Genomic DNA, 27,836 nt, shown 5'->3' with positions numbered 1-27,836 from the left:
TGCTCCCTGGGTTTGCTGGCCTGTCAGTCCGCTCCTTTGAAATCCTTTTTTTTTTTTTTTTTAAATGGGAATAGGGGGAATAGGCCTGCCAATTGGGATTTGGAATATTATGCCCAAATCAGTGTGTTTTCTGGTTCAAAACTACTGACATTAGTATTCAGCGCAAACAGAGGACACAACACAGTGCAAAAACTTACTGAAGCCTTCACTTACTGCAAGTAAAAGTCCATAAGTACTAAAGTACATTCAAATAAATGGATTTGAGTATTAAAAGTTGCCATAATAACAATTTAAATTATGTGTAAATTGCATTGTTGCAATGTTGTGACTGGTCATTTGAACTACTTTAATGCATGAATTGTTTTTCATATGTTATTGCATGTTTTTCTGCAAAAAAAAAAAGTAATGACTACAGCTGTAAATGTGCTGTAGTGTTGCAAAGAGTCCTATATTTCCATCTAAAATGTAGTGGATTAGAAGTATGAATTTGCATATAAGGAAAGGGGCACTTCTCGTATCTCAAGTACAGTAGCACAGTATATCAGCTTATCAAACAGCAGCATCAGCAATCACAGCTCCAAGCCAAAGCTATGCACTGGTACACATTGCATGTCTGGTCTAATATTTTAAAGTAGACATTCATTAATACTGACTGAAAATGTTTGAGTCATCAGAAGAACAAATGTGATTAGGTCGCGTTATTAGACTGGTGATTATGATTCATCATGGAGAATGTTTCAGACAGGCACAGACAGATATAGCCTATGGGTACAGGCTACCCTGTTACACCTCAGCTGTGTCACTAGTCCCCCCCCTCCTCACCCTCACCCTCCCACACATGTTCCTGCACTTCATCCTACCAGTGCACCTTTACTCACAGGTGTCCAGCCTGGCTCGTGTTCATAAGCACCCCTATCTGTTTCACGCTTCACTTGCAAACAAATATTTTAATGGACAGGGGACGAGTGACGCGGCTTAATGTCTGACAGGGTTGCTCTGCGTACACCAGCGTTGGAAGAAACAAGGCCTTTGAACACACTGGAATGAGTTTAATTCTTGTGTGCAGGAATGTATGTGCTTACATTGCTGAGAAAATGTTACTGTGATGGAGAGGGAAAGTCTCTGTGTGTGTGTGTAATGGAGAGCGTGCATGCGTCAGTGTTTTCTTTGATGTGAAAGTGTACAACACGTGTTATGTTCAGACGTGCAAAGTGCAGAACTCACCTGTTAGTAATAAGACCGAGCTCCAACTCCAGATATGGCATTCCTCTGCATTCCACGGATTCTGCTTCACCAGGGGGCTGGATAAACGTGTGCGCACACTCACACAAATAATCCCTCTTCTCTCCTCGCACGCCCATGCAACCACACACAAGTGATCAATCACACTCAAGACAATCTTGCCCAACAGACACAAAGCCATTGAGTACACGAGACGTTAAGAGATTCCTCCTGATATGGAGACGTGTGCTCCGTATGATGAAAACTATCGCAGGAAACACTCTTGTCGAACTCATGCAACATGCAACAGGACTACAGGCCGTGGCCATTGCTTGGTTTAGTAAGAGTGAACACCAGAATGAGTCACTTTCCCCACTTTGATATCAGAAAGGTTCATGGTATTCAAAGAAACCTAATTCTATAAAAAGGAAAACTGGTTGTTGATAACTTTTATGTGGCAAAGTTCGTCAAAAATGTATGCAAACATAACTTTTTTCAGTCTATTTAAACACAAGCTTCATTCTTCCTCCAACTGCATTCTCTTTATTCCATCATTCTGTGCAACTTTTCATCCTCCCACTCTCTAACAGGGCTGCAGATGCTGAACCTGGCCCTCATTCCAAAACAGCAGGAGTTCGAGTCTCCCAGCTCATTAACACACAGAATTACCTCCCACCCCCAAAACCACATTTCAGTCTTCTCAAAAATGCATGCAGAGAAAAAAGAAGGAGAGGCAGAGAGTTTTCCATAATCTGTTTTATTAAATATACATTGACTGCCCTTCGATAAACACAGCGCGGGCATCGTTGGACATTAGTGCCAGGACAGATATGAGCAGCAAAATAACAAGGATAACACAGAAAACAGATGAGAAACTTCTTTGCAAATCCTCATCATCTTTACTCCTTCACTACTGGTCCTAAAAATAAAACACAGACAAAAAAAAAACTCATGTAGCATAATGTTTAAGTGTGTAATAAACCTCTACATAACACATTTCACCCTCTGTACTCACCTTAACCATGCGGCCATGAATCAGGTATGGTGACCTGAAGTCATGCTGGCAGTTGGCATATCCCATGCCCAGTCCCAAACCTGAACCAAATGAGACGGGCCATGTGCGTCCTGGAGGGGGGGAAAAAAAAACAAAAAAAAAAAACACCCGTTCATGGCATGATTCCAAAAAAAAAAAATACTTTTCTCTTTATAATGAGGACTTACGTTTGAAGAAAAGGACGGAGAACACAATGCCAACACCAAGGCCAGTTACTGCAAAGAAGAAGAAAACAAAATAATATGAGTGACTTCATTCAATTGCACACCCAAATGATTCGACTTGGTAATCGACTTGATCCAGTATAAAAAAAACTGTCTGGCATAGATGTAAATCTGCTGTAATGAGGTCAGCGGGGGGGGGTCGCTATTAAAGTTTGATGCAAGAGTTGGTAAATAGCACCATTTAGCAAGACATTGCTCATTATGAAAAAAGAGGCAGAGAAAAAGCAGCCAGAGCATAAACTTCCAAGAAAGAAACAAAACACTAAAAGGGGTGCAAGAGAGGGGGAGCTGAGTTAAGAGGAGCGATGACTGTCTGTGAGGACCAAGGCAGGACAGGTTAGAGGTCACGGGGTGCACATGCAGATATTTCTTTGTAGTAGATGCGGTAGTGTAAATGTGTGATCAAGAAGAAGGTTGGTCAGTGGCACAGAAGTTGCCGAAGTTGTTAGAAGTACTCCGACCAGAGCGGGGTCTTGAGGAGGAATGTGTTTGTGCGCTTAACTTCACCTCGCTGCAGGCCACACCACACCCAACAGCAGGCCAGCCAGCCAGCACAGAAAACACATAAAAAAACAGCCATTTGGGCCCCTCCGACTCTTAATTGGATTCAGAGAGCTATGCAGCATGACCGATTTGCCTGAACCAGAACCCTCAGACTGTTTTCTATTACACAACTTACAAATGTCAAACAAGACCACAGAAGATCCAGCACATCCTCATTATCAGTGCAAATCAACAATAAATCATTGTCTTCTCTGCATCCATTTCAAGCAAATATTTTGTTCAATTTAAGATTCTCCGTCTGTTACGGCCTCGGTCTTTCTTTGCTCTTCAGCCAGAGCATTTTTTGAAGCCTCTGATTTTCCACTGACAGTAATACAGTAAAAGCATTGGTAAAATATGAGGGCAGAACAACATCTCATTTTGGCTGCCTCTCTCTTTGTCTGGACATCTCAGATGGGGATGGATTATAACGAAAACATTTGTGCTGGAGTGAAATATATAACCCACAGGCCTGAAAAACCTCAGCAGGTTTGTAATGCCAGAAAATCAAGTCCAGAGCTGTTTAATTGTATTGTTATTCATTTGTTTATTATCTCAAGTATTTTCTGCAAATGGCATCAATCAGGGGATTTAGTGAATTTACTTAAAATTACAACTGGAGTCGTATAACTCTGGCAAATGTGTTTTGCTCAATATTGCATTTTTAAATAACTGTGACAAGACTCTCTTTTGTAGAATTAATGATGTTTTCAGTGTGTTTGGATGGAGCTCTATTTAAGATTTACACAGCTTGAATGAAATAAATTATCTTCTGACAGTCATTACTGTGAAGTAATATAATTTGCTTTTTCTACTTACAACTAACTGACTATTCAGGTATACATGGGGATGCAGGACAAGTCAAATCTGTGCAGATCAGATGTGTGTGTGTGTGTGTGTGTAGTGTGTGTGTGTGTGTGTGTGTGTGTGTGTGTGTGTGTGTGTGTGTGTGTGTGTGTGTGTGTGTGTGTGTGTGTGTGTGTCAACCCTGGACCCTTTAGATGTGATTAATGGTGATGCAATCATGGAAACAGGGTTGCGTAAGGTTAGTGTTTGGTCGGAAAAAAATACCAAGATAGAATTTTTTTCATGATCTTATTTCATAAGAAGGGCTGTAAAAGCAAATAAATGTAAATATGAATGAATATTATTTATTATCAGCCAAATTCTTAAACTAATTTGCCCTTTTCCAGTTCTTAAAAAGACATGTACACTCTTTCACATGCAGCTATTATAACATCAACAAATCCATGACACCGGTATTAACTGAGATGACTGGCCTGTCTCACCCAGGCATTGTTTACTAGTTCCTCCAATTAAAATACCATGTTTCCAATAAACAGTGTTGTTTCCTATTATGAAGAGGATGTTGCCGACTGTCTCCCTCCCTGGCATCAGTCCACGAGCATTTGGTTTCTCTTTTCTTCTTAGAGAAAAAAAAAAACCTGTTGGATTTGACTTCTCTCATGATCTTTTATCACTGGCCAGTTGACTAAAAATCTGAGAGCTTTAATTCTTTTCGCAGTATCAGTATAGCCGCCCCCTGCTTGGGTAGTGCAGTGAAGTTCAGTGCATATCCTTTGGCACTACATATAAAAATCGCATACATTGATAATAACTAAAGTAAAAAGTAGTGTAGATATTTCTCAAAATAAATGATTTAAGTTTAAATATTTAAAGTCATTAAACACACTCACACAATGCGACAAAAAATAGGCTAAACAATATCATCCTGAATGAGCATAATGAGTTCGGACTAACAGAAAAAAGATTTGAAACACCCCCCTCAGCAGAACATATGCTGCAGAGTTTCTCTGGCTACCAGAGACACCTTGGCACAGCTGGCAGTTTGCTACGCTGAGCTCAAAGAGCTGCCACAAATGCAGATGTTTTTCCTCTCAGCAAGAAACACATTTTATTGTGCCAAAGCTGACATCATGTAGTATCTTTTGGGACAGACCAGTCTAAGTATCTGAGTGCTGGACCAACACTGCTCCAAATACCAATGATAAACCCAATCTGAAACAATGCCCTGCAGTAAGACCCCCTGTTGATCTATTCAGCCCTGTAACACAGTTTTTCATCTGGTCTGACTGGTTGAGTCGTGGCCAGAACCACTGGAGGAGACCCAATTTGCATTTCTATTAATTTAAAAACGATGGCCTTAAAGAAAAATCCCTTTATGTTTTTACTTAAAAGATGGTTTTGGCAGTAAATTCAGATTTCTTTTTTATGAAATGTTCTTTTGCCATCATTCAATATTAAATTGAATTGAAAGTAAATGTTTTTGTCATGTTGCTGTTTTCAGTGTCAGGCAACTGTACAATAAGAAGTGATGTTAAGTAAACAGACTGAAGAGAAACTTGTGAATGGGCCAAATTATATCTATGCAAATTATCTCATATATATTATTTTAAATAGACCTAATTTGTTGAACAGGGTTGAAGGGTGATTGTCCACTTCATGCCATTCTAATGTGTCAGCTTACCAGTGACTTAGATTTTTGATTATTTGAGAGTACTGAGAATACATCCACACTAAACTGATGATATAGAATTGATTTATCCCTGGATTAAAGCCCATAAAGGCACTTAAAGTTGCAATACACAACATTCAGCCACTAGATGTCACACTATAGCACCAACATCTCAGACCAAAACAAACGTGTGTGCCATTTACTCAATAAAGTTGAAAAAAAAAAAAAAAAAAGCCAACCATTCATGAAACTCAGATCAAACTGTCAAACTAGGCAGTGCTGATCAAATATGGATCAAGATTCTGATAGTTCATTGCCTATTTCTCACCTCTAATGCTTTCAGAAACATATTTTAGTGTGCTTTTCAGCTGTAATTTCAGAAAGTTTGTGACATGACCGCCATCTTGGAAACGGACGTGGAGGACACTGAGGGACTCACATGCACTAACATGCACGCGCGGCCGGAGCGGCTACCAAAATAAAGAACAGAGAAGCTCAGATAACAACACACACACAGACAGTGTGACTTCGGTCTCTGCTCAGGTCGCCATTAATCCACTATACCTTTACATAGCAAATAGTTGTTTGCTGACATCCAGTGAGGCTTGATGTCATTTACTGCACCGTTAAGGTTTTATAGGTTGATGTTTTGTTTCCACTTTATAGCTGGTGCCTGAACTGCTGGAGCATCAGTTGCAATGACTGATTTAAAAACTGACAATTCTCTGCTACACACAAGATTGCTTTAACCACTGGGAATACTGGTCACAAGTAGACCATCACCAACACTAGCTTAAAGACAACTAACAGTTGCAGGTACAGGTATAGATACAGGTGCTTTACAACATTACAAACTGTGTCAAAAATGACTGAGATTACATCCATATTAAGATGGTGCACAATGCATTTTTCTCTTATTGTTTCAGCCCTTCATCCACACTAAGCTGACATTTTTCACACTCAAAAATGGAGCTTTTCAAACACACATACAGTAAAAAATTATATATTAGACTCATTCAGTTAAGAAATACAAAAATATGTGAATGAAATGAAATCGTGACGCAAACTGGCTGTGATGCAAATAACAGTTTTGTTGTTTGCCATCCAAAACAGGACAAAGAGATTTAGCCATTTCAGTAGCTATTAAGTCATTTGAGTGTGGATGTTGGTCTTTGTGACCTGGATGTAGTTTTCACACGTGTTTCCAGATTTAGCCAGTTTGGTGTGTGGATGTAGTCCAAGTTTAATCTGCATCTCTGACAGTGGCAACAAAAATGTAATTTACACACTCCCTTTAGATACATATGCTTACATTTGAAAAGCCCTTTGAGACAGGCTTTATTTTTAAAGATCCCCTCCAGACATCTCTCAAGATGTACATAATTTAAAAAATTTAATTTTAATTTAAAATTACATCTACTCCTTCTCCCTCATTAAAGATTCCAGGGTCTGTAAATATGCAAATATTGTTCATTTAACAAGTTTAACTGTCAGGACACAAGATGTCTCCTACTTTATCAGTGTATGTGGCCTGGAGGTTTCAAGTTTCCACATCACATATGTGTAAGTTGAATACTGGACCAAGACTGGCTTCAAAACTATTTGTCAAGTCACATATCATGCTCGTAGGCCCACCACTTAAAATCAGATTTTCAATGAGCACAGAGAAACTTTCCACTTTCAGCAGATGAATGTGAAAAGATCCGTCTAGTGTCAAACTCTGCACATACATCATTCAGCACAGTGAAGCTCAAATATCCAATTATAGGAATAAGAAGAGAAACATTTTGAGTGGAAGGGGACCTTAAGGACTAGATAAATTATGAAGCTCCCTGTAGTTAATTAAACGGTACACTTATTGATAGAGAGAGAGAGAGGTTGGGTGGTAAAAAGAGATAAGACTAAGAAACTAAATGATGACTCAGGTTGAAATAAAACAGAATGATCCTTTACTGCTGTGGCACAAATGCTACTCCGCTAATGTCTGTTTATGGTCTGTAAATGAAAACACACATTAACTAACTTGTATCCCAGAGCTATATGGTCTTTGAATTAGACTTTTCCTATCCATTAAACAAAATATATCGTGATATCCACTCCAGTTTCTGTTCATTTGACCTCAGTAAACACTCCCAGCATGGTCACACAAATGTCCCGCAGATAAGGAGCTCGGCTTTAGCCTTGACCTGTGATGCAGCTTCTTTACTTGTTGTACTACACAGCAGAATAAACATATGCAGCGTCTATGTATGAAATGACGAGTATAATATGACAATAACCTGTTTTCACGGCGGTGTCAGCAAGGCAACGATCCCATTTCCGTCCGTGTTCGTCTGCCATGTTTCCAGCTGTCAGGAGGAAGACCCGCCAAATCTCGCGAGAGGAATATAAAGTCACGTGAAAACCTCCCAACCATTATTCTCCTTGATTCACTATTTCCAGAATTAACCTGGTTAATAATTTTTCCCTTAAATTTGTATTTTTGTTTTTTATCAGTCCTGAACATAGTATTTACTTCTAGGAGTGACTGAACATCAGTTTTTAATATCTCATTCACTCAATCAACCAACACGATATGCAACTTAATGTGTTACCAATGGTCTGTACTGCACCTTTCAGCTTTAATCTTGATAGAAATTATTCTTATTGGCACTCCAATTTATGTTACATCACTTTATTTACTGTGACATATTATATTTAAATTTTGATCCTTTACATATTTAATAACTTTCCTTGCTGACAGTTTAGTAGGCGATTCAATTTATCTGACTGAAGTTCTTTGTATTACAACTTCTCCATAGTTTTCAGTGCTGGTAGATGTGTCCCCTGTCCCACCCACATATATATATATTTATATGCACAGGAAATGATGCATGCATGCACAAAGTGTTGCACAACAGATACAGAATAGGAAAGCTGGAGGTTTCCATGTAATGATACAGACAGTACTAGTAACATCTTCTGAGAATATTTTACATTAGAGTAACTCCCTTGCTTAGAGTATGTTTTTAGCTGGAAGATAATCTAGATTTGCCATAATTTGAGTGAGAAAATGACCCTCCCATTCCTTTAATTGAAAATATGTCTAGCTTTTCAAAAACAGTCCATGTATTCCTGGTAACATTGATAGTTTTTGGACTATACACATGGATTTCTCCTTCTGTTATACTTCTCTCTCTTATTTTCCTTCCAGCAGACTAAATGCTGAAAGCAAACATGCTGCTGCCCACGCACAGTCAAAAATGTACAGATGTTTGTGAGGTTATACAAGCAGGTTTCATATTTACAAACATTAGCTACAGGACGCACACTCAGCTTTGGGACAGAATGCACATTTTTACGATGTCACGATAGCTGCAATATAGAGATTTTCAGCATTGGAATGAGAAAAACAATAGATACATCCATTTTTATATGACACATGCTCCTCCCAATAGATAACCCTTGAGAAATGCCAGCTAGTGGCACTAAAAACATTAACCTAGAATACTGGAAGTGGTGAGAAGTTACCATACCCATGCAATATATACACAACAAGAACTTTATTAGGAACACCTGTGCAATCTAATGCAATTCAATACAACAGCTCTGCAATAAATCCAACTTTTATGAAGCTTATACATTTTCAGTTTTTGTTGACATTGTCAGAAAGGTTATACTTCTACTTTATGTTTATTATTGAGGTTGTGGTGGGTGGTGGTGGTGTGTTGGACTACATTATATTGAAAAGTGTTCTTAATATTTTGTCCACCTTAATAACATACATAAGGGGGCAAAATATTAGGAACACTTTTCAATTAACAACTATGACAATTCCACTGAATAAAATTGTCTGCAGGGGAACATTAAAATGTTCTTAACAGTTAAATGTTAAAAACCTTACATCTGGTTGTCATTTTATTCTCTACCAATCAAAAAAGTGATTTTTTTTATCCATTTTTGCAGCTCTAACTTGAATTGTGATTGACACTCAAGTGGAAGATCATCCTGAAGAAGCCTCAGTTGTCAAAACAGGAAATCAAAACAGGAAATCAAAACAGTCAACCGAAGGACAAATGAAAGTTTCAAAACCATTGAGTTGGGTGTTGATTATCACTGTGATCAGCAGTACTAGCACCATTTCACATTACAAGAAGTGTTAACATAAAGCAGTGTTAATTACAAAAAATAGCATTAATGAACCTCCAGTCACCGCAGGAATCACCAAATCCACCAAAACACTTTTTACCATGAATGACCATCAATGAACATCAGACTGAAATATCTCAACAGCTATGATATGGATTGCCATGAAATTTGGTACAGGTCTCCATTATGCCTAAACACTTTTGGTGGTCCCCACATTTCATGTAGTGCCACCATGAGGTTGACATATATGTATGGTTTTGAGTGTATAATATCTCAACAACTATGATATGGATTGCTATGAAATTTGGTACACATTCATTTCCTCCTCAGGATGAATCATCTCTTTGGTAATCCTCTGACTTTTCCATTACTTTAGTTTATGACTAATTAACACTCAGCGATGGAAGCAGTGATGATAGAAACATTTAATATGACCTGGCATCAGTGGCCTATTTGTGTTTGGGGTGGGGTTTGCAGGGTTAGCATGAACCTCAATAGTTATGCGATGGATTGCCATGAGATGTAGCGCAGACATTCATGGTTGTCAGATGATGTATCTTATCAACTTTGGTGATCCCTTGACTTTTCCTCTAGCGCCACCATAAGGTTGACATTTGTGGTTTTGAGTGAAATGTATCAAAAACTATTGGATGGAGGTTATGATGTTCCCCACAGGAAGAAGTGTAATAACTTTGGCGATCTTTTTGACCTTTCATCAAGTGCCATCATCAGGTCAAAGTTTTAACTAGCCTAATACTTTGGTTTAATACCTGCAAAACTAATAACATCAGCCTCATGTGTACTTTGTGTTTTGTGCTAATTGGAAACTTTTTGCTAACACACTAAGCATGGTAACTATTACACCTGCTTACCATTAGCAAATTAGCATTTTCATTTTGAGCATGTTGGCATGATGACATTAGCATTTAGCTCAAAGCACTACATCAGGCACTACAATAGGCTGCTACATGATTAAACCCACTTGTATTCTTGCATCACTATAATGCAAATATTATAGTATATAATATAGTATATTAAACATTCATATCTCATTCCACTGGACAGACACCAACAAAACTAAATATAACTGATAATAAAGATAAAGCACATGAATTATGGCCATTGCCAGTATTTAAATTAACCATAATAGTGACCTACTGACATTTATTAGAATATACAGTAGCCTATATTACAGCATGACTGACTGAGATTTTCATTTAAACCAAATTGTGATAAAATCATAAACTGTATTAAAGAGTAATAATTGCACTTAAGAAGATATCTATGTATTCAATGTTGTGAACAAAAATAAAGATGGAAAAATAGTAAATACTTAAGATTCAGACAAAAATACAATAAATTATTTAGATTGGCACAATGCCTGATGTGAAAACAGGGGTTATGAAAGCAATAGAAGTCACATTGTGGTCTTGAGGGTGTGTTTCCAGTCATCATTAGAAAAGGAAGAATTTTTTCTAACCCCAGTGGTATAGTTTTTTTGTTTCCTGCCAGGCTTTATTTAACAAGTCATATATTACAAAACAACATACAACTTAAAACAGATCAATAAAAGACAAAAAGAGAAAAGGAGCAAATCAAGAAAACAACATTTCAACACAGATCTTTGAGAAACGTTGTAAATAAAGCACAATTTTCATAGCTTTAACATTTTTTGCAAAACGTAAGAGAGTCAGATCAATTTTTTAAAAAGGCAGGAGGGACCTAGACTTACTGAAAATACATTTATGTGTGTAAAAGTGATCGAAAAAGAAAATAAGCACCCATTGGCGTATCTGTCTATCTGCTGCCCTCTGTGACTGCATGCTTACTGCACCACTCCTCTCTTTCCATACTTGGCAATGCCTTTCTTGCTCCTCGGCGATTGGCTGCAGCAGAGAAAAGCCCGGAGTGACCCGGACATGCAAAACGGGGCCCTGTTTTCTGACGGCAGCCTCCTTCCTGTAGCCCGGTTTGAGGAAGTACATTTCGCTGACAGGGCTGGGTTCACCGAGGGAGAGGCGAACAAAACATCTTCTGCGGGGGCGACTGAAAAGAACAATAACAAGACAACTAGAGACAAGAGGAGCGCTTAGATAAGCCATACTGAAGCTAAGGTGTACAGTCATCGGTGAAATCGTGCTCCCCTGCCCCGCTGAGACCGCCGCAGACCGCCGCAGACATGGTGAGTGAGGGCCGCGGTGGAGCTGCTGGGAGAGACGGGGACGGAGGAGAGGGTGGTGGGGCTGCTGCTAACTGTGTGCTGCTAAAGCTAGGCTAACGCTAGCTTGGAGGTGTTGGGTGGTAACCCGAGAGGAGCAGCAGGAGCAGGAGCAGCAGCAGCAGGAGGGGATCCAAGTGCCGGCTATAAATCAACGATGCATGTCTAACTTGCGCTGCTAACAGAAACTTCTGCGTACCGGATGAGTTAGCTTCATGGCTAAGCTAGCTGCTGTTTCTTCCCAGCTAGTTGGCTAGCTATTAGCCGAGCTTGATGCCCAGCAGGCATAAAGTTAGCACAGGATGTTTTGGATTTGACACAAGTTTGTGAATAGTGTGAGAGAGGAGTCCTAACACACATACACACACATACACACACACACGCGCACATACACACAGGCTAAAATAGTCCAGCGCCGGGTTGCCTGTAGCTAAAATAAGACTGCTTGCTCCTCCTATTCCTAACCATGACAAGCTGTCAACCTCCTTTTTGATAAGTTTTTCCTGCTTTCCGAGTTTGGTCTTGTCTTTGCGAGTTTAATATCAGTTTCTATCTATATTTTTCTGTTGAATATGTGAAGCTTTGACAATCTCTACAAACTATACTAGCAATTATGTTTTACTATTTGCTTGTTTGTGAACTTCTCCTGTGTCATAAGTATATCTGGCAGTGATATCACTGTGACTAGTCATTTATTTATGTTTGACGAAAGCTAATATTTGAGTTGAACTATTCCAGCATAATAGAGCACCACCTTTTGTATTGTTTATAAAAAAAATGTTCTGCAGCACTTCCAACATGGCCTAAAATGTCTTATGCCTGAAATGGGAAGAGCAGCTGGCTTTTCTCCGTAGTCGCCCACTCTCCTTGCCCTCACCTCATCCATCCTGCTGGCTCAGCTCTCCCCTGACCCCGGGGTTGTTGGTCTGAGCTAGTGTTTACACCGAGACAGGAGCGCTGGTAAACACGGTGTCAAGGAGCGCAGGTGTCTGATGAAGCAGACTGATTCATCAGCTAAGAGAGATTATAAAAGGGGTGAAAAAAGCAACTTGGAGGAGAGGAAATGGCATTGCCTAGAAACATCTGTTAAGTTCAGGGTCACCGTTAAGAAAAATGTTTATGGAAATAGGGCTCTCCTTCTTTATAACATGTCATTGTCCTTTGGCCAGCTAGCAGCTGCATGAGTATACTTTGTTAGGTTTACACACTTAGGAGGAGTTACTTTTTAGATAAGCCTTGGTGCAGGGTTTTGTAGACATCTAAACGATGAGAGAATAAAATAAGTGTAATAAACAAATTATGTGTTAATGCAGAAAACTATAGCTATTGTGCTGTTGCTGATTTTGATATTGACGCAATTCAAAATGATTTCCAATGCAAATAAGTTCTCTTTTGCCTTGGGATTGGATGAGCAATGCTAAACTGCACTTAAGAGGAGTTACTTTCATGGCTGGGCAATATAAAGATATTATATCAATATCGTGATATGAGACTAGATATCGTTTTAGATTTTGGGTATTATAATAAAATGATATGGCATAAGTGTTGTCTTTTCCTGGTTTTAAAGGCCACATTACAGTGAAGTGATGTCATTTTCTGAACTTACCAGTCATTATATCCATATTATTGATGATTATTTATCAAAAATCTCATTGTGTAAAGATTTTGTGAAAGCATCAGTAGTCATCCCTACAATATTGTTGCAGTATTGATATTGAGGTATTTGGTAAAAATATCATGATATTTGATTTTGTCCAGTTAGTTCATAGATAAGCCTTGGTGCAGGGGTTTGTAAACATCTAAAAGACAAGAGAATAAAACAGGTGTAATAAACAAATAACATGTTAATGCAGAAAACTATTGCTATTGTTCTGTTGCTGATTTCGATATCGACACAATTCAGAATGATTTCCAATGCAAATAAGTCCTCTTTTCCCTTGAGATTTGTTTGAGCAATTCTAAACTGTACGTCAGCTGCCATTCTTCATGAGCACTTTTCAGTATGTTTGTAATGGTAGAAATGAGTGCACTTACCATGACAGGGTCATACTAATAGAGTATTTTGTAAGATATATGTTGAAAGTGGTCAGCAAGTTGGTCTAGGTTGGTAACAGCTGTTGTATAACGCTGATGTTAAAGTAAATTCAGGCACTGTAACATTGTGTAATTAAGGCAGTCATGGTGAAATATGTATGACTGGTGTCTAGTAGGACTAGACCAAGGTAAAGTGAATTTGATGGCACTGGCTGATAATGCTTCGATGAAAATGATTGTAGCATAGCCAGTTCCCTGGTAGGGTTAGCTGAAAAACGTGTTTTGTCCCTCTGTTAGTCCTGTTTCACTCTTGCCTTCCTCTCCCCACACATTCCCCAGGGTTTCGTGTCGTGGCTGGTCTGTCCTCCCTTGCTCACTAATATCCTGCTCCTCACTGCATATTTAAGGAAGAGAAACCCCCGGGGGGAAGGCTATGCTATGAGTCCTGTCTGCTCTGTGTCCTCCAAGTTCCTGATGTAGTTTTATTTGACTTGCCTTTTTATTATACATTTTATTATTTTACATTTACATCCTAAAACTGCTGCACAACCAAGAGTCCATCGCAGTGAAAGAGAAAACTTTTACTGTGACTTTTAACTTTTAAGGAATGCTACATGCTAAATACAACAAACAGGAATGTTTATCTACAAGAGTTCAAATACTGCGCCTGCTGCTTCACAAATAGTAGTTTATTGGAAAAGCACGTTATCAGATATGTGTTGAGTGTCCAAGTACATAACAATACAAACTTCAGCAAACAACTCAAACATGTTCCCAAAAAAGGAATTGACTTCACTTAGTCTTAAGTTATATTCAAGTCTTTTAGGGTCATTGGTGTTTTAGACTGATGATGGTGACGTTTTGAATGTTTGTTTTTTGACTATCACAAAAAAAACACATATTTAACAGTATTTCTGACCGTTCTACAAAACCTAAACTCAAGTGCCGGTTATAAATCAACGATGCATGTCTAACTTGCCTAACGTGCCTTCTTGGTTTTCATACCTTCCAGGAAGCCGTTTGTTTAGTTCTGTTTATTATGCTATGAAAATAAACTTGTGGGTGCCCATAGGTGGTGCAGAGGGCAAACAGCTTGTTCTTGCACTTTAAACACAGTTGACAGTAATTATTGGGTGGGAAGACAGTGAGGGATTGTGTGCTTGTCACCGCAATACTGACACCTGCTGGTTAGTGAGGGTGTGTGTGTGTGTGTGTGTGTGTGTGTGTGTGTGTGTGTGTGTGTGTGTGTGTGTGTGTGTGTGTGTGTGTGTGTGTGTGTGTGTGTGTATGGAAAGGAGGTCGGATCAGAGATTGTAGGGACATCCTTACTGCAGGCGTTATAATGTATGTTACACGTGAAAGTTTCAAACTTGCTACAGTCGTGACCACACCCCTATCAGTGATGTCACAGCAGGTGTCTGGCCCTTAGGTTTGGGTTTTGGAGCGATGGGTTTCCACACCAATCAAACTGCACACTTTTGCTGACTTGTATTGACAGTTTTGTGCAGCAAGAAAACAAAACAGCACGTGTTCTGAGATTATGGTGAAAAATAATGTCTTGTAAATGTATATCTTTTACAAAGCTTGCCATGGTTTACTCTTACAGAGCTCAGGATGGGCCACAGAGGGAAAACAAGCTAATTAATGCTCTCAATTTATCCATTTTGCCTGTCCTCCTCTTGTAGAGGGCACCGAATGCATTCAGGCAGCTAGAAGTTTGAATAAAGCGACAAAAAAGACATTTTCCCTGTAATGTCAGTTACTTCTTGATGTGCTGACGTGTGGTGAATGAAGGGCGGGTTAAACTTGTTTGATTTACTTCAGGTTTGCTGAAGCTGGGTGTTCATGAACCGGATGATATCCGCAGGGATTAAGGGATCTCATAGATACACAGTGTTGCGCTTACAAGCCAAAACCTGAATTATATCCACATATCTTAGTCCAAGATCGAAATAAAACCTCATTAAATCCAAGCGATCCATAGTGAGAGTGTAGACATGACGACAGAATAGCAAGAGGGTGATTCTGTTAAATAACTAAATCGAGAGCACAAATTAATTTTTTTCTCCATCTTGAAAACTTACTGAAGCAATTAAATGTATTAATTGACTAATAGTTTCAGCTCTAACCTACTGCTGTTTGATCATTAGCTGGTATCGATTCAGCATATCTGCTGCCTAACATGCTGTTTGTGCTCATGTCCCCAGATGACACGCGTCTCACAGCCATATAGAGTCCATCCTTTAACAGCTGACACACAGTCCTGCACTGACATCACAGACTTAAGTGTTTTAAAGTTTTCACACACAGAATAATTCTCTGCACTTTTGTGATTCAAACTTTTGACTATTCGGGGGTCCAAATTACAATTTCATCTCTCTAACAGTTGTTTTACTCTGCAAAATGCTCACATGACAAATCATGAGTGCTGTTCAGTCTACTGAGCTGGAAACGTTGCGTCTGTATTCTCACAGTTGCAAGCACAGTTTGCCTGCAAGGTGTGAATATTTCTGCACAGCAACTGGGCTCGCTCCCCTCGTACCCTCATACAGAATGTAGCAGGTCTTTATCATTGCAGAGCTTGATGTAGTCATTTAATACTGAGCATCTGCTAATACTGAGTCCTTATCAAATATCTTAGTATATATTTTCCTACAGCTACACAGTTCACACTTAAAATGGACCTTCTTTAAAACTAGTGGAGTCAATCCACTTAAGTTAACCTGCTGCTCCTAAAACATGTTGAATCCCTATTTTCACTTTTTATAAATGGATAGTAGAGTCCTGTGACGTGTGTTGTTGCAGGAAGGTTCAGAGAGGATTTGAACAAACTCTCTTAACTCTCAGCATGAATATAGTAATGAAATACATGTGAACTCTTTCCACCAAAAGTAGAGATGTGGCACATGTAAAACCATGCTAACCTAAAGATAAAATCAACCAATATTTGTTTTTTTCATCTCAAACTGGTTCTGCTGGGTTCAGTGAGGATAGCTTCATTTAAACTGTTGGCAAGTTTATCACCAAAAAACAAGACAGAGTTTGATCAGACCAAAAAATACCAATATACCATTAAATTAAAACACGCTCTGATGACAGTCTTACTGCTTGATTTAGGATATTCCTGATTAAATGTTTAATATCGTTGCTACTGAACAGTTTCAATCAAACCCTTAGCCTTGCGTTTCCTCAGGAGTTTCATTCGGTGCAGAAACTTTTCCAGAGCAGTTTGTGTTCTAGTTGTCTGCAAGATGCTGAGTCTGTCCTCACAGAGTTCACTTTTCTTTTTTGTTTTATTTATTTGTAAATCTAAAAATGTGTGGATTATCTTCGGTGCTAAAATAACTTTTTTTTGTTGTTAGAAAAGCATTCTTCAACAATGTTGGCTTTTTTGTTTTTGTCTTTTTGTTTGTTCTGTTTTGGAGACAAAACTGAACATAGCAAATTGAAACATCACACACATTCAGCAGCATAACAGTAAACCTTTCAGATGGTTGCAGCGTCAGGTTTCAGAAACAGTTGTGAGTCCTACAGGACCTTTGCATGCTCATGCGTGTGTCTCAGACAGTTATGGTTTGTTTTGATGAGTGAAACGTGTCAGAATGAGGGAGCAGAAATTGATCTGATGTTGAAAATTTGGTGAAACTGATTCCAGTTCCAAAGTCCCCCAGTTTTGGGAAAGCTGCTGAGTTGTAAAACATTGAAGTGATGTGATAGACAAGTGTGTTAAGTCTTGTCTCTGCTGGTTGTGTGTGTTTCAGAATGACCAGCAGCTGGACTGTGCCCTGGACCTGATGAGGCGTCTGCCTCCTCAGCAGATCGAGAAGAACCTCAGTGACCTCATTGACCTGGTGAGTTACTGTCTCTGGTTATCTTGTCAAACATCCTCATGTGCAACACACACACACACACACACACACACACACACACACACACACACACACACAGACTTTGTTCACCTTTAAATACAATGCATATGTGTTGTAGAGACTAGATAAGTTAGCAGGCCAGTAGCAACTGGTGAACATTTGATTTACAACTCAGAGTGAAGCTGTTCTGCTCCAAAGTTTTCCTTTTATTGCTTGAGTCTCAAAATTTACCTAAAAAAAACCAAACAACCACACGGTAAAAACAGTAATAACAGTAATGATATTGATGATATTGATGATAATGATTTCACTGTTGAACATTTTTTGGCAACAGACAAATAGTTTGAGTCATTCATTCGGGGTTCATTTTTGCTGCATGCTGGAAAAGATCATAATAAAACCTACATTCAATTCAGAGCTGCAACGATCAATCGATTAGTCGGTCAACAAGAAATTAATCGGCAACTATTTTGATAATTTATCATTTTTTATAGAAAAAATACTAAAATTCTCTTGTCCCAGCTTCTTAAATGTGAGAATTTTCACATTGTGATAGTGAACTGAATATCTCGGGGTTGTGGACTGCTGTGGGTTTTGGGAAACATTGATCTACATTTTTCACCATTTTCTGACATTTTAAAGACCAAACAACTATTTGATTAATAGAGAAAATAATCGTCAGATTAATTGATAATGCAAATTATTGTTAGTTGCAGCACTACTTAAATTGCATTTGTGGTAATATATTGTGAAAGCATTTAGTTTGTGTTAAATCACCCTGTAAATAGTTGTGTAAGAGCAGATCTGAAGTATACTAGGTAGCATCAGCAGTAGCTAAAAGATTATTTTAGTTGTTGATTAATCTGCAGATCATTTTCTCTGAAAATTGTTTTGCCTATAAAACGTCAGAAAACTTAAAAAACATACACGTGACAATTTCCTAAAGCCAATGGTGATGTCTTCAAATGTCTTTGAAGTGATGTTAAACAGAGAAAAGCAGCTTTTTTTCAGCATTTAATATTGACTTCTTGGTATTTTTTGTTACTTTTTTTATGATTATTATTTTTGGACATAGTAAGGAAGTCACATTTTATTCTAAATTCTCTGTTCTCACCTGGTAACAATTTAAATTCCTGCCTGTAAGATTAATAATTTGGTTGTTTTTCTCCTTTTTCTTAACAAAAGATTTCATTTGGAAATCATCAGAGCTCAGCAGTGCCGGCTGAGTCCGACAAATGAAGCTCAATCAGACACAAATCAAATCACACTTTTACCAGTGTTTGCATGGCACCTTGTTTTATGGGTATATCCGTTAGTTTCCAGCCAGACCCCCACCTGCTCACCTTCCTCTTCCCTCACCTTTAACCTCTCTCCCCCCAGGCATCGGCTCTCTCCTCAACCCGTTTCACTGTGTCCGGTTGTTAGTGATTATTATCGCAGCTGTCAGTCACTTCCACTGCAAGCCATTTTTTGGCTCAGTCATCTCTGCTCAAACTCTTCACAGCAATTCAGAATCGCCTGAAATCACCTCCTTCTTTCCTGTTTGTATCTTCTCTGTTCTCCATTTTCTCCTCTACCACCCCCCCCTTTCCTCATCTCACCCGGTCTGCTGCCAGGTGTGTGTGTGTGTGTGTGAGCGAGTGAGTGTGTGTTGGGGGATGTGGGGGCTTTTTAAGGAAAACAGGGCCTCCTTTGTGTTTATGCTCTGATGCAGAGGACATAAAGGAGGGGTCCGTGTCAGTCTGTGAAAAGTAATTTGTACCCCCTTATCCTCTAGATATTATGTTTCTCACTGATATTTTATTCCGGCTCCACTCAGTAACCTCTGTTTATTGAGTCAAGCTGGAATGTGAAAGAAAGACGGGAACATAAAGTCTCTTTTTTTTGTTGTTTTTACCTGAAATGAGGATATCAAATGCCAGGATTCTCTTGTTTTTCTGTCTAGTCTGTCCAGTTCCTCTACAGTCCTGGAAAAAAATTTTTTTTTTTTAAAGTTGGCTTCTGTTACAGGAAGTCTGAATTGACAAAAACAGCTTGTTTGTGCATCTCTTGCTTACTCTGAAGACATACAGAATACTTTTAATAAAGTGTCTGAAAAGTTCAGATGTGCTTCAAACTCTTGCAGAAGTTTCTTTGGATGAGCACCAGCTGTTCTGAAGAATGTGTGCAGTAGAACAACATTGCGGTGCTGTGTTAAGCTTTTTCTCCCCGTGTTTGCGTCCAGGTGCCCAGTCTGTGTGAGGACCTCCTCTCCTCTGTGGACCAGCCCCTGAAGATTGCTCGGGACAAGGTGGTGGGGAAAGACTATCTGCTCTGTGATTACAACCGAGACGGCGACTCCTACAGGTCGAGTTTATGTTTGCACTTCTAGTCACAGACAAGGAACGATAACTGCATCATCAATCTGTCGTGGGAAAATGGGCTGCAGACAATGACTCAGACTAAAGTTATAGCTGACTTGCTAATGGATGGTAATTAAATAGGGTAAAATATCCACCTTTTATTGAAATGTAGGAATGCCCAGTTTTATTGTTGTCTTATATTTAAGTGCTTAACCTTTATTTAACCAGGGATAACCTAAATGAGATTATAAATCTCCTTTTGTAAGAGTGTCCTGGCCAAAATGAAGAGACAAATAGTGTAAAACAAATACAAAATAGGTCTCAAAATCCATCACAATTTCAGAGTGAAACACTGCACTTATAAAGCATGAATAAAATCTCCAATACAATCATATAAAATCTTATATTCTAAAGACAACTTAAGACTCTCCAAAACAACCAAATAGCTGGTTAAATCCCCAAATAAGTGAAATACAACAAATCTAAAACATTCAATCAATGAGACACACATGTAGATTTTAAAATACAGCACATAGGTTGTGCAGCAATGATTTAAATTCACAAAGAGAAACCAGAAGGTTCCAGGCTGAAGCTGCAGCGTGCATGAAAGCTCTGAAAACATAATCCTCAAAGCGAAGAGTTATTTCTGTACCTGGATGAATTTTGTCACTTGTGCACACAGATTTCTTTAAAGATTCCCTCCTGACATGTTTTAAGCCATAAAAATTTGAATAATAATTTCTGTTTGATATGGTTTTTCCACACAAAAGTTAAATTTCCTAATTAATCATTCTTAAAATTACATCTACTCCTTCTCCCTCATTAAAAATCCAGAATTTATGAATATGTAAATATTATTCATTATAAATTGAACCATGATTGGCTTCCAAACTAGTCGTGATTTCACAAATCATGCTCCAAGGTGCACGCCTTTTAACTGGGACGTAAGTTGAGCAGAGAGAAACTTTCTCCTTCAGCAGGTTAATGTGAAAACAGACTTCACGTACATCATTCTGCACAGTGAAGCTCAAACATCCGATTGACGTATGAAGAAGAAAAACACATTTCAAAATAAGGATTTTGGAGCAAACAAACACACTCCAACACACAGTTTGATATAAATTCTTCAATAATGTTTGACTAGTTGGCCCTTCAGATGGCAGAGGAACGAGTGGGAGGGTATGTGTCATGACAGGATGGTTATTCATAAGGACAAAGTCCTGAAACAGACGACAGCAAGGACAGTATAAAACTTAGGAATTCAAATTTTATTGTTACTTATTCACTATATTTAAATAATTTAGCTGCCAAAAAAGTTTAGACTCATTTCATGCTTGGTCAGGGTTGATGTCGGACTGTCAAACATATATTTATCATATTATTATTTACAGCTGATCATTGAATTTGATGCACATTAACACTGAATTCTGTACATCAGATCCCCGTGGAGTAATAAATATGAGCCTCCCATCGAAGACGGTGCCATGCCCTCAGCTCGCCTGAGAAAACTTGAGGTTGAAGCCAATAACGCCTTCGACCAGTACAGAGACCTGTGAGTACCAGCGAAGCAATCACAAGGGGGGGTTCTAATAAACTGGCAGTGTCATGATCTTGTGATTTGTAATATCTTTGTTTTATAGGTACTTTGAGGGTGGCGTGTCCTCTGTGTACCTCTGGGACTTGGATCATGGCTTCGCTGGAGTTATTCTCATCAAGAAGGCTGGCGATGGATCCAAGAAGATCAAAGGGTGCTGGGACTCCATCCACGTGGTGGAGGTGCAGGTGAGAATCAGCCGATATGAAATAGGTTGACATCTGAACTTCCTCCTGCCCGATCTTATTGTTCCCTTTATTATCTAAACTTTATAAAGTCTCCCATGCAGTTCCAAAACCTATACATATATATATTCTACAGTTATAAATGGACAAATATTGGAGTCAAAAAGATGTTCAAAACAATACATTTTAAACAGTATTTTACTTAATTACGTATTTAACCCGGAGCTCATTTAGATTCATTATCTTTTTTACAAGAGAGACCAAAATGGAAGCGTAGTGAAGTTAACACAGACTACAGAGGACATGACAGGCGTAAAAGAGAGAACGTGACTGTTAAAAACTGTTACGTTCTTCATAAAACCTGCTTTGAATGTGGCGTTTGAATGTATGGTAGGAAAGCAGTGTTTCCAAATGATGTTTGTGCTGTAAATTACTCCAAACTCCTGGTGTGTAAAACGAAAATGCAGTTTTGCCTGAAGATTATCTGTCTCGATGATCTGGTCTGAAACACGAGTTAGAGGACTCTTATCAAGAATGGCATCAAAGAGAAAAAGTGTTACAACCTCTCCTAAAAACAAAAACCCAAAGAAAGAAAAGATTGATATTTTAAATAAAGTGTTGGAACTATTTATTTAAATCTAATTTGTTTTGCACTATAAGGTGAGAGAGGATTTCTCTAATCCAGCAGGTATGAAGTGAAAAACATCAGGAGTGAATAAACAAATAATTGTTATCAAGACAGACAAAAACACAACTTTTACATGATGTTTGCAGGCGATAACATCAGTGACTTGTTAGAGATGCATCATAAGTCTGAGAAAGTGATGCAGTGTCAAACTTTAGACTTAAGTTTAAACAGTTTGGAGTATCGCCTCATTGCTTGTTGTGTCTGGTGTGCGAACAGGAGAAGTCCAGCGGACGCACTGCTCACTACAAACTCACCTCCACCGTCATGCTGTGGCTCCAGACAACCAAGACCGGCTCCGGTACCATGAACCTGGGCGGCAGCCTTACAAGACAGGTACGCTACACAAAACCGCAGCAAGCTGATTTGTCGAGCTGCGCTGTTGTCATCCATTAACCCGATTTCTTTCCTCTTCACAGATGGAAAAAGATGAGACAGTTGGAGAGTCCTCACCCCACATTGCCAACATTGGCCGCCTTGTTGAAGTCAGTTTAACTGCTAATATCCTGCTTTTTTTTAATTTTTTTTTTTACTTTTCTGACCTACCTAAAGCTGTGATTCTACTAACTGCAGTCAAAAAATGGAAAGTTGAGGTTACGAATGGTGCTAAAAGTTAAAAAAATATCTCCTCTTGTTCCAGGATATGGAGAACAAGATTCGCTCCACACTGAATGAAATCTACTTTGGGAAAACCAAGGACATTGTCAACGGACTAAGGTACTGCTACATGAGCTGTTTGGATGACTTGAACCACCTTCTCTCCTATACAGGCGTGTTCATCAGCAGCGTCTGCAGCAGCTCTGTTTTCCTAATTGTCTTACTGTGTGCTGAGTCAGTTTACTTTTGTGTCTGTTGACTTGTTCAACAGATATTTTCTTACCTCTTTTGTGTCATTTCTCTTATCTTTTATTTAAACCTACCTTTGCTGCTCATCTTTTCAGTTTCCTTTATTTTTCCTTCTCCTTCTGTCCTTCTCTTCAACCTCTCCCACCAACCTTATTTTTTATTGCCTTCTTGCCCACATTTCTGCTGCCATTCTTATCAATGTCTGCCCCCACCCCTCCCTGTCGATCCCTCTGTCACCTCTCCTCCCCTGCTGCCTCTCCTCTGTGCTCCAGATCTATTGAGTCTTTGCCTGATAACCAAAAGTACCGGCAGCTCCAGAAGGAGCTGTCGCAGGTCCTCACCCAGCGTCAGATCTTCATTGACTAGGGTCAGTGGTACAGCCCGGCATGGAAAGTGTGTGTGTGTGTTTATGTGTGTCAGTGTCGGTAAGTAGAAAATGAAAATGGGAAAATGTTGCCCGTCCTTTGCTGTACTGTACCAGGTGTTCCTCTCTGCTGTCTCTCAGACGTCTCACTCTACTTTTCAGAAGAAAACGGCTTAAAGGCAAAATTCAAATAATGAGCTGAAAACATAAAGATGTCTCGAAAAAAAAAAATTGTTACCTTGAACTCGAAGTTAAGTTAGTTAATTCTAATTTTATGCAACAGCATAAAAACACACTGGCAAGTAGTTTCTACATCAACTCTGTTTAATCTGAGAAATTGGAAAAGAGACACTTAAAACACTTTCCTTAAAATAATGTTTAGTTTAATAAACTATAAACAAACAATACTAATTAATGTTTAACAGATAATATTATAGTCCTGAAACAATTAGTTAATAATTCGATAAATGAAACGTAAGAACATTAATTGGCTTCAATTTTTGATAATCGACTAATCATTTAAGTCATTTATCAAGCAGACGTACTAAACATCTGCTGTTTCCTGCTTCTCAAGCTGTAAGGATTTGCTGCTTTTCTTGTGTTCTGGGGAATTGTGATGGGCTTTTATTTCACTATTTTCCTACAATTTAGAGATTAAACAGTTAACTGTAAACGTAATGGACAGGTTAGGTGATGATGAAAAAAAAAGATTAGTAGTCGCCCTACAATATACTTCATTTCCAATCTTTATTGTCCCACAAAAGAGAGTTATCTTTGCTGCGAGGTTACAAACAATAACAACACAATAAAGCAATTGAAGACGTTAAAAGCGCTGCTAATATACACACACACAACGCAAAACACAATAAAAGGTTTGTGTGATAAAAGTGAAGAAAACCAGACGCAGAGGAACAGGGATGAGATCATGTGCCACGCAGTGTGGGGAACCAACAAGTTTATGGTGTATTAAAAATGAAGAGTGTTAATTGCACATGAGATGAATAAAAACTTGAATCTGTTGCTATTGTCAATTTCCCCTCTGAGGATCAATAAAGTCTTATCTTAAATCCATATGTTACAGATGAAGTTAGCCGGCTAAAAATGTGTCAAATAAGGCAGCTGCTCACCAATGATTTTACTCACTTTAACAATGTTGCTCGGGACTGATTCTGTTACGTCAATTTTCTGTCACATTAAAAAAAAAAAAAGTACTTTTTTTTTTTTTTTTTGCCCTTTCCTGCATATACATCAGGGTTCATATCAAAGTTCAAAACACAGCTAGTACTTAAAGCTCTCCACAGTTTCCACTTCTTCATAAAGTCTTGTTCACTGCATATAACAACCTACTGTAAAACACTCCCAACCCTTCACACCACAGCTGGTAAACAGGAGTTTGTGAAGCTAATGATCCACTTTTAATCATAGTTAGATTGATTAAAGCACAAAGAAAGTCAGATAGAAAGTGATACAAGTCAAACATTTAATGGTTTTTAATTTCTTGTCAGAGTTCAATCACACAGGTTACTCTGTGTGTGTGTGCGTGTGAGAGTGAGAGAGACTGACTATGCTGTATGAATGTATTTGCATGCTCCTCAGAGTGCTGCAGACTGAGCAGTTGTGTAGGCATGTTGTGCAGGTTTTATTTATCTCTTAGTCTCACAGACGATCTCTGTGAGGGAGCGACACACTAACCATGTCAGAGTATTCAAAGCAGCCACCAGCTCTGATGTTTTGCAGTTTGTTGCCCTAATAAGGTTTTCTAAAACGGTGTGTTTATTCTGCACACGGCTCTATGTCCTATCAAAGGAAAACACATTGCAGAAATGTGTGCAACAGAAAACAGGAACAGAAAAATCTGATTACCAGAAGTATTTACCACCTTATGTTAAATTGTTCCTTATCTCTGTGACCTAAATATGAAATTAAAGCAAAAGCGATGGCGTTTTTTGTTACTTTGATTTTATATTTGCACATAAAACGCTATACATTTGTTCTCAGTTCATTATATATCTTCAAATAACAACAAAGTGCAAAATATAACAGATGGTGAACGTTGCTTCAACACATTTGAGCTGCATGACAACTTAACTAAATACTGGTTGAATTTGCCCGACATTAATGTTTCCTGTGTGCAGCGTGTTTACATTTAATGTGTGATAATGCATATTTTTCACAGACTGTCTCCCTAACTGTCTTCTCCCCACAGAGAAGTAGAATTGGACTGTGATGTCTGCATAACTAACTTTTTTTTTTTTTTTTTTAAAGAGATTCATGTTTTCTTTTGAACTTACAGACTTTTCGTGTTTTCGTCTCTCTGGAGAAACTTTTCCAGTCTCTCTTTCTCGCTGTTTTTCATATTTGATCTTGCACACTTACTGACTTGCGTCTCCTCTCTCTGTGTTTTCTTCCCCTCACAGGAGTGTTCAGACTCTGGCTGACAAGTCAAAGCAGGAGGCTCTGAAGGTCGACCTGATGGAGGCGCTCAAACGCAAACACCAAAGCTAGAGATGCTACTGTCGTTTTCTTCCGTCTGTTTCTCTCTCTTTTTCTCTCTTTCTCTCTCTCTCTCTCCGCCTCATCTCTGCCATCTTTTCTCTGTTTCTCTACGTCTCTCTTCCTCCATGCCTCTTCAGTGCTACACTCTCGTTTATTTGTGGAAAAAACAAAAAAAGGAGAAAATGCTTAGCTTTTATTTGTTTTATTTTATTTTTTTTTTTCTTCCTGTCAAGGTTTTTTGTTTTCATGCATCTCATATGCCATGAAGCCATTCATTCACGCTCTCTCTCTCTCTCTCTCTCTCTTCACCCCTCTCTTCTCTTCCACTTTACGAATATAATGATAGTATTACGACGGTTAATGATAATCTTACAGTGTGAGGGTCATTGTAGTAATAATCCCTGATGTTCTCACAGCTGATGTGTCCTCTTATCAGTTTGAAACGAGCAATTTTTTTAGCCCTGCTCTTCCTCCATGATGAGGAGACGGACACAGACTGCGCTGTAGGTGGTGTAGACTCGGCGGGGCTGTCATTATTCTGTACATCAAATTTTTTTTCTTGCATCTATTTTTGTCAACAGCCCCCCCCCCTCCTTCTCCCCCTCCACCCCTCCCAGATATATTTGTATAAAATTATAACTGTCAATGTAACTGTCATTCTTCTGGGCGATGTAACGGTGCGAACACGAGGGTGGCCTTTGAAAGACGATGGAGTATCGACTTATCAAACACGGGGACGGACTGTTATATCCACTGGGTACACCCACGACGTCAACCCAACCCCCCCCCTCCCCAAACCCCTCTACACTGTGTATAACATGACAGTTTGCCTCCCCCCCCCCACCCCCCCCCACCCCCCCCCCCCGTTCAGCTTCTTCAACTCTTCTCTCTCCTCACCTTCTATGTCTTTGTTGGGGGTCACAGTTTGTCTTTGTGTCTCAGTGGAAACCTTTAACCGTTTCCATTTTGGAGGGGAATCTTTTGTTGTATTTTGTTTTTTGTTTTTATTTTGTAAAGCTTATGATTCATATTGTATTAGAGCCTCCAGCAACAATAAAAACAGTAAAAAGCTTCTCTTGTTCTTATTTTATTCCTCATTTCTTATCGATGTGTGGCTGCTGCAAGTCACCACTGTTACAAAGGTGGGTCGTATTAGACCCATTAGACTACTTCTATCTATGACCAATTATGCATTTTGGAGACTCATAAGAATCATTTTTAAGCAATCAATATTCATATATCAGCCGATAGTAAAAGGCATTTTTGCTAAATATTCCTTAAATAAGGGATTTTTTAAAAGAATTTTACAGTTGAAAAACAAACATTCAGTTCTCCACAATAAACTGTGATAGAGATATCAGCGGCCGATTTATTGATCTAGCTCTAGTATGTGATATCCCTGTAATACGGTTTCAACTTGTGACCACTGTTCCTCTTTGTAGTTTCAGTTTGTTGATTGTTGATTGTTCCTCTTTAAATATTAAATCATTTTGCATCAGTGACAGATGTTTTGGCCTCTGAAGCTCTGTTAGTTGTCTCATGTTGACAGAAAACTGC

At 38.8% G+C, this 27,836-nt stretch overlaps 2 protein-coding genes across 3 annotated transcripts; one reads left to right on the top strand and one right to left on the bottom strand.

The window, feature by feature from the left end:
- Positions 1 to 1,959: 1,959 nt before the first annotated feature.
- LOC121893923 (MICOS complex subunit Mic10-like) lies at positions 1,960 to 7,905 on the bottom strand. Its single transcript, XM_042406095.1, has 4 exons — positions 7,798 to 7,905; positions 2,443 to 2,490; positions 2,237 to 2,346; positions 1,960 to 2,140 (listed from the first exon to the last, which is right to left on the bottom strand). The coding sequence occupies exons 1-4, from the start codon at positions 7,856 to 7,858 to the stop codon at positions 2,132 to 2,134; spliced, it is 228 nt and encodes a 75-aa protein (XP_042262029.1). The 5' UTR covers positions 7,859 to 7,905; the 3' UTR covers positions 1,960 to 2,131.
- Positions 7,906 to 11,517: 3,612 nt separating this feature from the next.
- On the top strand, positions 11,518 to 26,439 carry capzb (capping actin protein of muscle Z-line subunit beta). Of its 2 annotated transcripts, XM_042406072.1 has the most exons (10): positions 11,518 to 11,828; positions 17,660 to 17,749; positions 19,992 to 20,113; positions 21,548 to 21,661; positions 21,750 to 21,891; positions 22,793 to 22,909; positions 22,993 to 23,058; positions 23,214 to 23,290; positions 23,692 to 23,786; positions 26,201 to 26,288. In XM_042406072.1, exons 1-9 carry the CDS (start codon positions 11,826 to 11,828, stop codon positions 23,783 to 23,785), a joined length of 825 nt encoding a protein of 274 aa, XP_042262006.1. In that variant the 5' UTR covers positions 11,518 to 11,825; the 3' UTR covers position 23,786; positions 26,201 to 26,288. The 2 variants fall into 2 exon arrangements, with proteins under 2 accessions (XP_042262006.1, XP_042262007.1); XM_042406073.1 differs by lacking the exon at positions 23,692 to 23,786 and having other exon boundaries at positions 11,525 to 11,828; positions 26,201 to 26,439.
- Positions 26,440 to 27,836: the final 1,397 nt, after the last annotated feature.

Source organism: Thunnus maccoyii, chromosome 3 (genome assembly GCF_910596095.1).
Source record: "Thunnus maccoyii chromosome 3, fThuMac1.1, whole genome shotgun sequence".
NCBI lineage: Eukaryota > Metazoa > Chordata > Actinopteri > Scombriformes > Scombridae > Thunnus > Thunnus maccoyii.
Note: the sequence above shows the minus strand (reverse complement) of the source record. Positions and strands in the feature narration are given on the sequence as shown.

Bases quoted from the DNA above. Each gene is read 5' to 3' on its own strand.
- capzb (XM_042406072.1), top strand. The intron at 20,114-21,547 runs GTCGAGTTTATG...TCTGTACATCAG, and splicing joins CGAGACGGCGACTCCTACAG to ATCCCCGTGGAGTAATAAAT. The intron at 23,059-23,213 runs GTCAGTTTAACT...CTCTTGTTCCAG, and splicing joins ACATTGGCCGCCTTGTTGAA to GATATGGAGAACAAGATTCG.
- LOC121893923 (XM_042406095.1), bottom strand. From the start codon at position 7,858: ATGGCAGACGAACACGGACGGAAATGGGATCGTTGCCTTGCTGACACC. The intron at 2,491-7,797 runs GTTATTGTCATA...TCTTCTTTGCAG, and splicing joins TGACACCGCCGTGAAAACAG to TAACTGGCCTTGGTGTTGGC. The intron at 2,347-2,442 runs GTAAGTCCTCAT...CCCCCCCTCCAG, and splicing joins CTCCGTCCTTTTCTTCAAAC to GACGCACATGGCCCGTCTCA.